Source organism: Dermacentor variabilis, chromosome 4 (assembly GCF_050947875.1).
Source record: "Dermacentor variabilis isolate Ectoservices chromosome 4, ASM5094787v1, whole genome shotgun sequence".
NCBI lineage: Eukaryota > Metazoa > Arthropoda > Arachnida > Ixodida > Ixodidae > Dermacentor > Dermacentor variabilis.
This window is the reverse complement of record NC_134571.1, coordinates 19144667-19161337: the sequence shown is the minus strand read 5'-3', so window position 1 is coordinate 19161337 and position 16671 is coordinate 19144667. Positions and strand designations below refer to the sequence as shown.

General features: G+C 45.5%; 1 protein-coding gene across 1 annotated transcript in view; it reads right to left on the bottom strand.

Annotated features, from left to right (window-relative positions):
* The window catches only part of LOC142578747 (proton channel OtopLc-like), a 94760-nt gene extending 78511 nt beyond the window's left edge, over positions 1–16249 (bottom strand). Inside the window, exon 1 of the mRNA XM_075688275.1 lies at positions 15816–16249. Within this exon, the coding sequence (XP_075544390.1) occupies positions 15816–16138 (323 nt within the window). The 5' untranslated portion in view covers positions 16139–16249. The remainder of the gene's footprint in view (positions 1–15815) is intronic.
* Positions 16250–16671: the final 422 nt, after the last annotated feature.

Genomic DNA, 16671 nt, shown 5'->3' with positions numbered 1-16671 from the left:
AGCGAAGCTTCAGACAATATTTATGCGGGGCTACCCTCGTACTTGTAGTTACGTACAGTGCTGCTTGACGTGTTTGATACGCATATTGTCTTCGTTCGACAATTTCAGCTAGATTAAAAAGTAAACAAAAATTGCTCGGCAAAGATGTACTGTCAGCAAAATAAGCTCGATCTGCAATATCCCATTGTTTTCATAAGACATTTGCGAGAGGCACCGTAGTGTGGTGAAAAAAAAAAAAAACGTTACGCTATATTTTACTGCCCATAGTAAGACGTGTATGTGTATATATATAACTTATTTCTCCATAAAGTATCTAGACGTGCGCTTGTAATGCGTTACCGGTCCATTTTATCCAATGGACAATAAAGCGCCGTCTTGGGGAACGCCACGTGTTAGCCAGCGCGCTTGCTTTCTGCATCCAATCCAATCCGTTCTGATACCAACGCTAGCCAAAGTGCTGCGCGGCACGCTCTAAGCGGACCGTGTTCCTCGCTCCGCTATCCCGCTTACGGCTAAGCGGACGGCGCATGCGCATTCGCGCTTCCACTCCGCTTAACTGCTTAGCGGAGCGTAAACACGCTCAACTAAAACACTCTATTGCCTGCTCTTGACACTTCTGCTGCACATTTCGTGTTCAGGTGCGGCAGTAAAGGTCTGACACAAGTGGAGTGCTGGCAAGGAACGTTATGGAGACAACAGTGCTAACAAGGACTTCCGCAAATATTGTGTGAATAAACAAGAACACTAAACAAACATTTAAGCAAGCCCAACTAATGCTCACGGATCCTTGGACAATGCAATTTACGGTTTCATGCTGAAAAAAACATCTCCGTTTGTGTGTTCAAACAAAGAAAAGAGGTTGCAAGGAAATGAACACTTCAACTTAGAAACAAAGATGAGCATGGGAAGCCTCAGCCTGGAGCCAATGTTTCAGTAAGCAAACATGTTTGTGAGGGCCACTTGTCTGTTTGAGAAGTGTGGAATAGGCCGATTGTGTGAACGTACCTTTTCTAGCTATCTCTTACGGCGCAGGGCTAGTTAAGTTATTGATTTCATGCGAACTGTACACTAACCATTTGTGATTAACAAATGTAAGATAATGCACATATCCATATCTAATTTTAATCCTAGCACTTGCTATCCTAACATTACCTTAGATTTCGTCATGTCATTTAAATATATTGCTGCACACATTACAAATAACTTAAAGTGGACCATTAATATAAAGTACGTCATTAACAAATTCTAATCATTTGCTGGGGTACTTACGGTGCAACTTTTTCAAAGCACCGTCTACGTTAAAACTACAGCTTTACAAGACTAATACGTTGGAAACTTGAATATGCATCTGCAATATGGGATCCCAATCCCGTTAATCTTATTACTTCACTTGAACTAGTAAAAGATAGCTCCACTCGTTTCCTAATTATAACCGTACTGCGAGTTTAACCTCAATGAAAACTAACCTAGCGCTTACTCCGGTGGCTAACCGCCGTAAAGTCGCCAGTCTCTCGCTATTTCGCAAAAATTTTCCATCACATGACACTTCACGTCGACTTTATACTGCGGTTTCAGTACATTTCAAACCGCCTCGACCATCACAGTAAGGTACGAATTGATTTCATTTTGAGTGAATTTATTTGAATTTTTCATTTCCCGTACTTTCAAGAATGTGACTACCTTCCTCAAGTATCGTGGCCACCACCGATAATAAACTTTTTGCAAAGCTGTAGCTAATATTGTATTATCAGGATAATTATTATATTACCAGAACTAACTGCACTTGTTTGTTTGTTTGCTTTACTCTACCACTTTGTAAGCACTCCCCTCTTTTGTGCCATATGCCATGAGGGTATATTAAATAAAAAATAAAATGAGCAGTGACTGCCAGAGTTTCAGTCAACATGAAGTAACATTTACTCAAAATTGCATTGGGTGCGTTTGAACGTTTTAAAATTCTTTGCATATTCATGTAACAAATTGTTGTGAGTGAGCCTGTGCCTGTCAAGCTGATTTACAAAGAGCAGATGACAGAGTTTGTGCATTAGCAAGTTTGCTAATTGTTTCTGTTCTGGTCGTAATGGCTACAATGAATTTAAAAGAAACAAGCTGGCACTAAACATGTTGCTTCTCCAGTTGTCATAGAATGCCCTTAAATGCAAGTAAGCTTGTATGTAAAATATTTGCATTCCCACTCGGTACGATAGAAACTGTAGGCTGCTGCTTTCCTGATAAGGCTCACACCCCTGTATCTGGTAAACTTGCAAACATTTCATGGGGAGGCACATAGTTCAAGAGGACCTGTTGTCATTATGGTGACCATTGATCTTATGGCCTGGCGTGGGCAGCTTGCAGACCAATAATCTCTCTTTTGGCCATCTTCCTGAAAAGAGAAATGAAGCCATGACAAACATGCAAGCAAAAAATTGTGAAGTGAACTTTAGTCAAATCAACAAATCATGGCTCTGGATGAAGTGTTCAGAAACATACCTTGTGAGGAATTTGGCTCCTTAATGTTACTTCCAGTGGTGACATTTACTGCTGTCTAGTATGTCCAGCGACAATAGAGTCCAAAGGGATCAGCAAATATCAGCAGCGCCTTGGAGGCTGCTGATGTATTCCGGGGAATCCACGAATATTTAATAGAATGGTTGACCACGGTAAGTAATGCGTGAAGCTGTTTCCAGCGAACGCTTCAATTTCTTTTGTTCAGTGATTACAGCTGGTGGACACGTTGCATGAAACAGCAAAAAAAAAAAACTAATTAATTTCGGATGCCACCACCCCCCTCTACTCAACCCTAAGGAAAGTAAATAAACATTTTAGGAATTTACTTATAAAATAAAAAAAAATACATATACCCCAAAAAGCTGTTCTCCCGATTCTTATCGCGTGCCTATTTCCATCCCAACCACACTGCGACAATCAAGACCAAAGGGAAGAGAACCTTCTCCAATCCACCTTCTCCCACCTTTATTATCTTGTTATCTTGTCGCGCCAAAAGCAAGCTTCTTTCGCACAGCTAGAATTGTGTCACCACAAACCGAGTCGCACACCTTAATTGTCAAAGATTATGTGGCAAAGTTAGCTTCACTGTAGTTCTTTAGTCTTGTACAGTGCCTGTACCCTCAGGCTCTTGCCGCCACAGCCGGGCCGCATGTATTGAACTACCGGAAGAGAGAACTACCCTGCACTGCGCTCCATCCCAAACATGAAAGGGAAAATCCACTTCAGAGAAGCACGAGTCTTTAGAAAGGTAACAGGCATTCTCAAACAGAAGCATCGCAGTGAAAAATTCGTCCCGGTCCGGGCACCGTACCTGCGACCGGGAAGAATTTTTATTCAACTGCTAAGCTTCTGCCCGAGAAACCCATTTGGATTTGTCGATGCTGATGTTGAGTCCTTCTCAAGATGACACATACCCATGAGGGGGATAATTTGGCCCCACAAATGAGAACTTGAGTGTCCATGAATAAAAAAAAATTTTCAAAAGTCAAGAAAGAAGATCTTATTGTATGAGAAAATATAGCGAACGCTTGAAGAAATGTAATTAAAAGAACATGTGACAAAATTTCACCAGAGGGATGGAATCTAAAAAGGCGGCAGCGTAAAAAGAACAAACAATACAAGATTCAACGTCTCCAGACAGAGCGCTGCAAGCGGAGGAGGCACACCGAGCAGTGCAGACACAAGAGACGACAACTAAGGATCAACCGGTAGAAGAGACAACACAAAACCAAGCAAATACAACATTATGCACAAAATGAATAAAGAAACAATCAGATGGTTTTCATTTAACGCCAAACCTTGCTCTCATTATTGGCGCGCAAAAAAGGAGCGGAGCAACTTGCACGTAAAGAAAAAAAAAGGAAGAAAGAAAACACGGCAAAACACAGACAGAGACGTCACGCGCGAAAAAAAAAAGAAAAAAGAAAACCACAGGGAGAATTAAAAGAAAAAAGCCCCCCCTAAAGCATGCTCACCACACGAAGCACGCAAAAGCGAAAATGAGGTGAAATAATGTTGAGACAAAATATTTACAATATAGACTGCTGGCGAAGTTTGACTGGCATGGTGTAACAGTCGGTGTGACTAACACAGCTTCGCTGTTCGACCATTTTCACGGATTGGAAGGGGCGGTGACTTTTCTTTATCTCTTCAAAAATTGCGCACCGGGTTAAAATGGCTTACTACCTTATGACTTTAGAAAGCGAAATTCTAGCTATAGACATTTCTATTCAAGACATCACCCCACTGACTTTAGCTAACGTTTAATTCCGGAGGTATACTGAATACTAGTGTCCTAGATACAGTAATTGCGTCCTGCAGAAAAGAAATAGTATTCGCCGGAGACTAACTCCCACCATACTTCGTGGGGGTTCAAGACCGATTCGAGCGGTAAACGTTTGTGAGATTGGGCTGCTAACAATAATTTATGATGCATTAACGCACGAACACCCACATTTATTTGTAGTCAGTCCCTTTCCACAATAGATCTCACTTTCGCTAGTTGTAATTTGTCTATCTCCACTTGGTCTGCTATAATTTCGGGCACCAAGCAGTGACCATTTCCTATACTTTTTGAGCTCGTATGCCCATTGACTCAAATAAATACGCATTCAAATACTTTTGTTCGTTGCAGCACATTCAAAAAGGTCTTACACCTGGTTTTATCGAATCATCAATGGGTTAATGAAGAGTAAAAAGCCATAAATTTATCGTCTGCTTTAGAAGATTTCGTTAAATAAATCTAAATTCACTGTGCACATTACCTACGTCACCTTTCATGACTGCGCCGCGATTCCGAAAATATACGACGAATAACTTCGCGAAATCATCATCGGCAACATCTGATTTCCCGTATCTCAGTTTTCCTTAGAACAACAAATGGTGCTCCTCTTGAAAAATTGAAGTAACGATTACAAGATTGCGACGCCGAGTCCCCCCACTGAACTTTTGCCTACACAGGTCTGGTCTGAGTATACATCGCTTTTGTGCCCTTTATGCAATGAGAGTGAATCTCTGCAACACTTTTTTTTTTTTGACATGCCGCGGTTTCATTATTCGAAAGAAAAGATTTTAGAAGAACCCTTCCAAAAGCTTGGCTTTAATTTGACTCTTCCTGTAATTCTTTCCTTTGGGGATACCGTACTTTCTTACAGCCACAGGAACGTTTGTGAAACCCTCTGCATCTCTCCGCGTGAGACAAAAAGAATTGCATGCTAGAATATTCTTCTGTATGCTTATTAGGCTCACAAAATTCACAAAATATCTAGATAACTGATTATTCATATCTGTAACGGTATACACTTTGAGTCCCACCTGCGAGATACTTATTTCATTTCATCCTAATTTATATATAAGAAAAAGAATCACTAACAGTTTCTTCAAAGCCCGATCATGGCCGATACCCCAGAGCGGGTTGCGCCATTTCCCTAGGGAACAAGAACAAGAAACCATCCCTGATAATTATCTATGCATGCGAAGCAATTATAGAAGGTACAGACGACGCAAGTGTGTGCTGAGACAATGGTATGACGACGATGGTGTGGCGATACAAGACGACCATGGTATGACGACGGTGTTGCGACGACGACTGTATTGCAACCATGAGGTGACGACGATGGTGGGAATCGATGTCGCGACGACCATGGCATGACGACGACGATGTGATGACGACGGAATGACGACGACGGCATGTCGGTGTTGGGCGCTCACCTCCATCACCTGCCGCCGAGGTGTACCTTAATTCGCACTGCGTTTGTCTGTACTATATGTAAGGCATCGGCAAATCGAGCTACCTTAATTCGCACTATATCGGACGTTTGTTTGCACTATATCCGATACTGGCCAATCGGGCCGCCTTCATTCGCACTATATCCGGTGTTCGTCGGCCCTATGTCAAGCGCGGCTTTTTCGATCTGCTTCTGTCTCCGGGATAGGCGCACATTTTTCGGGATACAAAATCGGCGCGTCCTTGCGCGTGACCTTCTTCTGACCTTGGTGCCGACTATGAAAAGTAATTTTTCGTCTAAAAAAAGAACTAAACCAAGCTTTTATAGTTCTTTTATCTTTTTTACATATGCTCAGTTACACGTTAAGTGGTACAGATTACCGTAATCGGCAAATTAAATGTACTTTTCTGTAGAAAGTTGTTGAATGCTCTGTGCAATCAAGAAAAAATAAATGCAAGTGATGCTCGCAGATGATGTGGATGCACACAGTGCAAGGAGGCAGGCCTCGCAGTGGACAGTTCCTGCGGTATTACGTCTTGGTCAATCCTTGCTTATCATTACGACGCATGCCTTCAGCGAAGAAGCCTGCCTGGAAGGTTGCGCGCCCGAATTCCGACTTTTACGGTCGGGCAAAACTCCAACAACTGCAGTTTTATTTTGCTTTGTGCTCCGAGTTCTTCTCTTTATGACCTTATTGTTCTCGAGCCGTTGAAAGTGAAATGTAAACAATTCGTCAGCGCGTCCACAACCTAGTTGCTACCACGGTGTAAATAAGCGCCACGGTGTTTACGCTTTAGTCAACTGCCACAAAGAACACATTTTGACCGAGATTGCAGCGCTGTCGTACGCCTCGCGTAGCATGAAATACGCGCTGGCGCGAGGCGACGCTGAGCTCTAAAGACCTTCCATGTGGTTACTTTGCTGTTCTGACTGTTCACGCGCTCGCTTGGCGCGCGATTACGCTGTAAGTGTCCCATCGTACCTGTGGGAGCCTGGTTCTATACGCGGACACATGTCACGTCATGCAAGTGATCGATCATTGCAGGTGGACTGTTAAGGAAGTGATCTGCGAGAAAGCCACCAATACGCTCTACAATAAAGATTATACAGTACCTCAAATGGAGAGCAAAAGAGAAGAAACGAACTGGCAATGCTCCATTTAAAGATATTAAGCGCCGAAAAAGTTAGGCTAGCCGCATTTACGGAAAACAAAACCCAAGAACAAAGAACGTTTATTAATAACCTCCGCTAGAAACGTGCGCTAAGATTATCATCAGATCTAGGGCAGATGTTCCTGGCGACCCGGAATCGTAATCGGCGCACGACCACAAGAAATGGTCATGAACGAACCGACAGCTGTTGCGAGCTACCGATACAACAATTGCAGCACCAGCCGACGCACACGAACATCGCGTTCACGCATCCCCTGTGCCCACGGCACTATGCGCAACCACGACAGACGGTCAGGCAACGCGGAAAGGGCATGGAACCCCACGGCGTCCTCTTCGCATCGTAGCTTACACACCAGGATTGGGGGGGGGGGGGGGGAGCAGGAGGAGGCTCCCAGATGGTGCCTGAGCAAACAACGCTCTCAAAGCGCCAATGGTGCGCCGATAAGCGCGGCAAAAGCACGCGCGCACGCACGCACAGAAGGCACGAGGAACCCGAAACTGGAAAACAGCCTTCGGCGAAGCTGGATTGCCCAACTCGGAACGGGCCCCCTCCGTCGCGCGACCCACACAGTGACCGGCACAGTGGAGAGGCGTCGCGGCCGAATCGCAAATTCGAACGCCATTAGGGGAACCGAGCCCACGGGCTGGGTGCGGCGCCGAGCCCTAAAGCGGCGGACACTCACGAAATCTCCAGCCGTCGAGCACGACTCGCTGATGTCTCTTTTTCCCGACACCGAATGCGGGGACCAGTCGCTCTCTGCATTTGCCCGTTCCCTCCTTGACCTGCAATTGCGCACTGCTGGACGTTTGCAGAATATCCGTACCGGCATGTACACTGCAAATCAATCTCCAGGGGAGGATTTGCAACGAACGAAGACGGATCGCAGCTTGGCTTTGCTTGAAAGCAGCACTGAAGACTCTGCGACGTCACGTATTAACGCCCCGTGTCGCAGAAAATCCGGCGTCGGCTGAGTTGTCCGTGGGCGAAAATTGGCGTATATACTTAGGTATATGTATATGCCACGCCTTGCTATTCGACAGGCGGTATATGCGGGTTATATTGCCACACCATTCTATTACTAAAGTTGCTCATACCTTGTCCTACATTCTTGACAAAGTTATTCCTCGGAATTTTGAGAATGACTGCCCACAACTAAACGTCACGAAACAAAACACCGACAGCGCGCACCTTTTATGTTAAATATTCCCAGACTTAAACATTAAAACTGCGAAACAGTAACACAAACCTGAAAATGATGTAATTTTTTTGACGCGGCTGAGTACTGCCTCCGGGATCGGCCCAGGCATGAAGCCGCGTTTCTACGAGAAAGCTCGCCTTCGTGTATAGCCGCCAGCGTTTCCCGGTAAACATTACGGCTACATAGGCAGCAGTTTCCGGGTAACCTGAGAAGCATGGCAGGAATCTTTGAAAGCTATCGGGTTCCACTCTTAAAGGCGAAGCTTAACCGTGCTCCAAGTTTTTTTCACAGTATCTTTGCGTACTTGCGCTGTTTCAGAATGCACAAGTTGAGCTGGTGCTCTTCTTACTTATTCTCACTTATTAAGAAACAAACAACATTCTTCAGCCAGACGATTAGACTGACCTATGTGCTGGTATATATTGCTGCAAATCGAAGAAGTAATTTAGAAGCGGACAATAAATATGTACGGCCTGAATAACAGCAGCATTTCAAATTACAAAAGGACTCCCTGACTGAACAGTTGGCATATATTTGAAATAATTATTAGCACTAAAAACACAATCATAATCATCATCCTCCTATTTATGTCCACTGCAGGACGAAAGCCTCTCCCTGCGATCTCCAATTACCCCTGCTCTGCGCCAACCGATTCCCACTAGCGCCTGCGAATTTCTTAATTTCATCACCCCACCTAGTCTTCTGCCGTCCTCGACTGCGCTTCCCTTGTTTTGGCACCCATTCTGTAGCTCTAATGGTCCACCAGTTACCTAACCTACGCATTGCATGACCTGCCCAGCTCCATACTTTTTTCTCTTAAAGCGAATTGGAATATCGGCTATCCCTGTTTGCTCTCTGATCCACACCGCTCTCTTCCTGTCTCTTAACGTTACGCCTAACATTCTTCGTTCCATCACTCTTTGCACGGTCCTTAACTTGTTCTTGAGCTTATTTATTAGTCTCCAAGTTTCTGTCCCATTTGTTAGCACCGGTAGAGTGCACTGATTGTACACATTTCTTTATAATGATAATGGTAAGCTTCCAGTCAGGACCTGACAACGTCTGCCGTAGGCGATCCAACCCATTTTTATTCTTCTGTAAATTTCATTCTCATGCTCAGGGTCCCATGTGAGTAAGTGACCTAGGTAAACGTATCCCTTTACAGACTCTACACTCTAAGAAAAATACAGGGAAAAACGGGGGTAACTGGGCTGTTAGTCCTAAAAAGGGCACTTTCGTCCCTCAAAGGACTAACTGCATGAATGTGCGTGCCATGTGCAAACTTCGAAGAGTAAGTCCATAGTCGGAAAGAGAGCAACGGGAGGACGAACGACAACAGTTACTCCGAATGCACTTCGCTGTTTTCGTCCGTGTCACGGAGCGACGCGGCGGGAACGGTATTGTCTATAGATTGTGAATAGTTCGAAGTTAGTGCACTGTCTATTGAACTACATGCAAAATAGCACCTTGCCTCTTCGTGAGAAAATTGAGTGAAACTTAAAAGCTGGAATTTGAAGGGTCATGCCCTTCGTGCGCACACCATAAATGAGCGATACACATTAAACGCGCAAGTCATTGATATACGGCTAGATTTTCTTGGTCAAGAGTACCTAAGTTCCTTCCGTCCCAAGGAGGTTACGGACTTAACTGAAGCGATATGTAGCTCAAACTGGACACGCTAAGCGACAGAGAAATTGGCCTTCTCTGTCGTCTTGGGTGCCCCGTTTGAGCTCACTACACGTATACATCGCGTAGTGCCTCAGTTTAAATCACCCTAAGAATATTCGGGTTGATTTCTTTTCGCTGTCGCTTGTGGTTCCAAGTACACTCAACGTTAGACTCTCACTGCATAGCACGCACAAAATGACGAGTCGCTTTTATATTGCCGCACTTGCGTTCCGATGCTTAACCTTGTCTTAATATCCGGTCATGTCAACCGACAACCGTGGTGAAGTTTTTTTTTTTTATTGCCTGTTTTGTACTACTATATCAAACAACAAATGGCATTTGAGAAAACAAGACAAATTAGTAAGTTTTCAGCGCCAAAAAAAAAAATAGACAACCGTGGTGAAGTGGTTAGAGTACCCGACTTGAGGGCGAGAGGACTTGAGAGCGAGAGGCGAGAGTGTGTCTCCTTGTGTGGCCCTTTTCTTTATAGGTATCTTAACTCCCACTGAAATGCAGTCGCCACGGCCGGGATCGAACTGGCGACCTCGAGCTTAGCAGCGCAACACCAGTGTCACTTCATGGGCTACCGTGGTGGGTAACACGCGAAAACGGAAAGTAAATGGCGCGCGCGCGCGCGCGCGCGAGAGAGAGAGAGAGAGAGAGAGAGAGAGAGAGAGAGAGAGAGAGAGAGAGAGAGAGAGAGAGAGAGAGAGAGTTGGCTATCCCAATCCTCGTCCGCAAGCCGCGCCTCCCACTGCCTGTTAATTTAAAGTCTTAGTGTGTTTAGTAGTGTGGAGTTTATATGTGTCGGTCTGTTTGGACACATCCACGTGATGTGCGGTAACGTTGGGGTGTCACCGCACCAAGGGCATTCGTCATTGTATCGTGTGTCGTGAATACGGCTAAGTGTATGTAGGTTTGGGTACATGGTTTGGGTCCTTGGTAGAATCCCAGAATTCAATTAAATTCATGTGCGAATGCCTAAATCAAAACAGAAAAATCTTGACGTAAGGAATAAGGAACGTATACGCATCTGGCGGAGCGCGTGAACACCTGCGGTTGAGAGGCCATTGTTTCGGAAAGCTAAGATTCTTAGAGAAAGCTTTAAAGACCAAGCCCTGTTGGTAATGGAAGGCTTTCACATAAAAAAAAAAAAATAGGGGAGGTGGCTGCGTCAGTGAGCCTTCTGTTTCTTTGTACGCGAAAGAAATCAGTTTACTCGAGGCTTACATCGCCACAGCCAAACTTTTTTTCTTTTCATTAACGCATCTGCACATGCGCGAATCATTTATATACAGTTCGTGGCGACGTTGTGGAATGAACAGTTGATATTATAGCATTTCTCCCGTGTCAACCCCTTCTTTCTTTTGTGCTGAGTTTGTTTTTTAGCGCTGATCAATCGGGTCAAATTTCAGATTAAGTTGTACCCTTCGTGGTGGCTCAGGGGCTCTACGGCGTTGCATTGGTGAGCGCGAGGTCGAGGGCTCGATTCCCGCTCAGATTTCGATGGGGGTGCGGAATGCGATGACGTCTGTGCGCACCGCACTTTGGACGCACGTGTTAAAGGACTTCGGATGGTAGAAATTAAACCGGAGCCCTCTACTTAGCCACTGTGTTCCAGCGGGACCCTAAAACCCGTGAATTAATTATTTTGGATTTCATCAACTCCTGGGTAAGTTGCGAGCCTGAGGTCATGAAGATACAGCGAGACTAAAGTCGGTTTTGGTGTTGCCAAACAACCGCCGTACATACCCTCGCTAAGTTAATGCAATAAATCAATCATATGTCAACAAGCACAACGTGATATTAAGCGTGCACCTGCACAGCATTTTCTGGATATTCACGCGTGTTCATGTTGTAAACGCTATAGATAGTCAACGTTCCGGTCGTTTCTTTTCACTGACTACCTTCACGACCGTTCGATGAAAACTCGCTTTGTTTTCATTACTGAGCGGTCGTGCCACACCTAAAAAAGGAAGCGGCAGTACAACCTTCTAGAAAAAAAAATTATTTGCCTTTATATGATATCGCATATATGCGGGCGGCCGCATAGCGATCCTGCGTGTTCTGTCCGAAGCAGACCTTCGCTCTGTCAAACTTGAATAGCACAGCTGGCGCACAGACAGAGGACCCTAATCAGCGCTCTATACATTGTCCTTCAGTAGCTCGTTTGCTGCGCCATTCACCTTGTTAGGCAGAACTTGCATGCAAAGCGATTGCTCGGCAGCTGCGTTTCCGGAGATATGCGAGACCCTTTCCTCAAGTCGTCAATATTTGTGGCGCAAAAGGTGAGGAATGACGAGGAACAAACGGAGAGAAAGAGCACTTCACGTTTTAAAGATGTTGGCCGCGTTGCGTGTACCAGGGTTTTTAGAAGCGCCTGCGGCAGATATTATAGTTATAATGTGCAGCTGGATTACTCGAAAAAGCGGAAATTACTGGCACCGGAAATCGAAACGCATGATCGACTAATTAAAAAAAACGTTTGCCAATTAAATTTTCAGCTGATTACGCTTGACAGCACATATTGCAACTTACGATTTTGGCTGGCGCATTTGCAAGGCGGATCCACTTGGAAAGGAAGGATTGATAGTTATGCACCAACTCGCTCAACGTCGTAGTTTGCAAAACTACATTCATTCCCGCACACTGCGTACACCTGACATGCGCATGTCTGAGCGGGGTATCATGTGGGCGTCCGGTCTTCGCTCCTCTCTATTTCGAAAAAATTTTTAGTTCCCATCAGTGACGGTTTCGCAGTAGCGTGTTGTACAAATGCTTAGAGGAACGGTGAATTGGGCTAGTTGCTATTGATTAACAATTACTACAGCGCAAACAACGAAGTGGAGACACGAAACGGCGCATGGTTCTGTCGTCGCCCCTTCGTCTTCGTTGTTTGCACATACACCAGAATGTTTATTAAGTTCATTTAAAAGCTACAAGGTAGGATAAAAACATACAGACAAGGGCCCCATAGTCGACTGTAACGGGACCTTTAATTATGGGTGTCGACTTCGTTGCAGGCACTGTAGTAATTATAATTGTCATCATTGAAAAATAATGAAAGAGTTACTTGTCGCTGTGTTAACCAGTACCCGTTTTACCCGGAGAAGCTTTCTCAGACGCGAGGTATAACTTAATTACCTAGCGGATTTTTCGTAACATCTGGCGAGAATCAGCCTAGCGCATTTACCGGCTATAGCGAATTGTATAGCGGATTTCGCCATGACGGTTATTATTTTTCTTTTTGTCCTAAGCAGACCTTTACATACGGAGAATTTTTCGAAACGAAATCAATAAACACTATGCAGTTGACGTAAAAGAATATATCTCAGACGTGTACTGTAATACGTGTATTTAGGACGTTGCCAAGTAGCTAATATTTGAAAGCTGCAGACCTTAAAAGTTCTCGTTCAAGTTCTTCGTAATCTCGTAGAGAATTTTCAGCAAATTGTTTTGTCGTTTCTTCTTTTTTTTCTCCATTTTTTCCCCCCGGATTCTGACTTCTCTCAAACGGCGATCGAGAGCAATACTTGCAGTAATGCAGTAAAAAATGGCACAATTGATCGCTGGCACTGCTTCGTCCGTCGGGCGAAACTGTCTTAATATTTTTTTCTTCAAATGCATTTAAACGTTAATTTTTCAGCTAATAGTGCAACAGCGCAGGGGACACACGTGACTATAGGCTGCGGTGCTTACTCGTTAGTGGAAGTACTATGCAGAACTTAGTGCTGTTTCTACGCAAATGCACTCGAGTTTTTCCAGCTGCTCCTATGTCTACGAAGTAATGCTTTAGACAAGGTTACACTGTAAACCACTTAGAACCCCTTAAGAAGGCTTCGAGCACCAGAAACACCATTTTGCCGAATAAATTAGCAAGAATGTGGAAGGGTGTTTTGATTACAAAAAAAAAAAAAAACGTTTTCTTTTATGTGAAAGCGTATTATTCACTGAAAGCACCCTTTTGGTGCTCAGGGGTGCTTAGGATGTTATGGGCAATCAAAACACCTGCTCTTTGTACATGTCACAACCATGCTGATATTTGGATGTCGCTAGTCGAAAGACACTGAATACAGACTAGTGCGATTTTATATGAACAGATCTGTGTGGGTTTGATGTGCCTATTAGTTGACAATATCTAAAGAGCATTCTGTCGAAATTTATTATTTAACCGCACCGAACAGAGATGCGCCCACTGACATTACATTGCAGGTTGAAAAACCATGGCTTTACAAACCGTAATGAGTATGCGGGCGCATACAGGCAGCGCAAGCAGTGTTTGCATGCGAGTTTGCCGTGCATATGTGGGTTCTGTGTTGTGGTTGCTTTGTTGGTGTGTATAGGAGATGCCCGGATATCGAAGTGCTGTTGTGACATTTGCCCTATCATAAATTAATAATGCAAATCTGAGAGGAAAAACTCTGCAGAATTATTTTTTTTCTAGCTGGTTTTAGCGAATGTATCGCTCCATGCAGCAACTGTACGTTTTAGTGGCTCCAAGTTTTACTATGTGGCGCTGCCTAGTGATTATTCACTGGAATCGCAAGGTGCGGCAATGAATAGCGCGTACATGCAAGCTTCTAAGCAATGGATGCAAATGCCATTTGCACCCTCTAGAGAAAAGGGTGTTATGGCAACTCAAAGCACTCAATTACAGGTGCTTTGGTTTGTGGAAATGCACGTTTCCTAGGGTGTAAGCATCTTGGTTATGGACACAGTAAAACAACTTTAAGGCGGTAAATTCGTTTACAGTGTACGTGCTACTAAGTAGTACCATTAACTACTAAAATGTGATGGTACATTCGAGCGGTTATTTTTGAGCGATCTATGGAGCACTCTCGTGGTGCGGTTCGGCTTTTCCAAGTGGAGTTCTTCGAACACATTCACCTGGTTCGTTTAGAGCGCCGTGCTCAAGCTCAGGGCGCTCACAGGCGCTCTCACCTAGCGCGACCGAGATCCGGGTAAATTTTGATCACGTGGTTCTTCCGATTGCTCGCGGAGCAGCTGAACATTTGGTCGGGTACGCCTTCGCTGGGCCAATGTCGAGAGGTATGGGTGCGAACCCGAGTCAGAGTGCGGTAGCAACCAGTCGAATGTAAAACGAGAAGAATTCGTGGTATGTGGCGCAAGGTAAAAGCCCACAAGTAAAAAAAAAAAAGACAGACTACAAGCTGGCGCACTTTTTTTTTTCTTTTTTTGCCTTGCGCCACGTAAATCGAATATGCTATGCTATATACCAACTAGCCCAACATAGTACGCTTCTAAAGCATGAGAGGAAGTCACTTTTACCGCAAAGTGATCGCATTTTAAGATGACTGACTCGAAATATGGGCCTAGTCCGCCAGAGGAGTTTAATATGAAATAATTTTCCTTTTCCAAGATAATTAGACCAAAGGTCCATTCCGTGCCGAATAAAAAGTTTACGCTGAAACTCGAAATTGCAAGGAAAAATAAAAGCTATCTCCTACAGCTTCACAGACGACACTCCCGTGACAATACCCATTTTAACAGATGCCAGCTGCTTACAAAGCATCAGATACGTAACGACGCCCAGTTACCACGAAATGACCAATAATAAGAAAGTGCAGTTTTACCATTTGTAATGCGTGTAGTCTACCAAAATTTCTTACAAAACCCGGTAAAGAGCATCGTTTCCGTTCTTAATTATCGCCAATGTATAACCGTCAGCTTGCAACACGCTTGTGAATTAGCACCTACTTAAAAAAAAAAAAAAAAAAGGCGCAGCGCAACGTCCGCGCAGTCGTCCCATCTATACGTTGCGCATAAAACATGTAAAGAGAGGGAAACGAGTAAAGTTTGTATGCGGCCGCCACAATCCGTCACGACAAGCCCCTTTTTGCGCTCGTCGCAGGGTCAGCGCAGGTCGCCGTCTGCTCTCAGCGAAACATTCGCATCAGTTCAACGCGCCGTTAACAACAGCGGCTGTCAACAGCAAAGAACACGCGCCGACAACACCCGGGAAATGGGGGCGCGGCCCGTGCAGGCTGCTCAGCTTACACCAAACACGCGCAGGCACTCACTCTTTGGCGTTCTTGCCGGGGTAGTCCCCTTCGAGGTAAGGTTCGCTGGCACAGCCGGCCGACGAGTCGGACTCGAGCTGCTCTGAAGTGGCCGTGGACCCAGGGTCCACGGTTATCTCGGGAAGCACGCCAGCCGGAGGCAGGTGCGGTGCGCCGAGTCTCACGAGCTCGATGGCAGTCTTCTCCGAGAGGGGCTCCATCTCGATGTCGGAGTCGATGCCCCGGTCCAGGTCCATGTAGTAGGAGTCCCGCGAGCCGCTGGAGCCCGCGCGTAGCCGAAGGCTCAGGTTGATGCTGCTGCGGTCGTCATCTGACGCGGCCATCGCACGGACGCCACCATCCGAGCACAAAAGGCTTGCGCGACGAGCGGCCACTCAAATCGGCCGCCGCGCCGCCACAGCGATGCTCCGCGGCTACTTTTGACACAAGCACGGCACGCCGCACGCACTCACACGCACGCACATCGCACCAGCCACGCCGCCCCTTCGTGAGCCAAGACCGGCCATCAACACCGCCTGCGTGACCCTCGGACGCTGGCGCCATCTCTCAACACTGGCTGGCACTTGCGTGTGATCGTTGCTGGATGATGAGACTACTTTGAACCGCGGCGCTTTGAGTAGAAGTGCAATTCAACGCGCCACAGGTAGGCAGTGATGTAAGCTCGGTTTTGCGAAGCTGACGAACTGCACACCTGCTTGGCAAGTGACGCGTCATAGGGCGCCACAGGTGTACCACGGCCGCGTGCGCTGTCGAAGGGGCGCACGGTGTGTTAATTAAACGTGTAGGTGTTCTCTAGCTGAACCCTTGGGCTCCATTCAAAGCATCTCTTGAGACAATCACGTCTGAGTCTAACGAA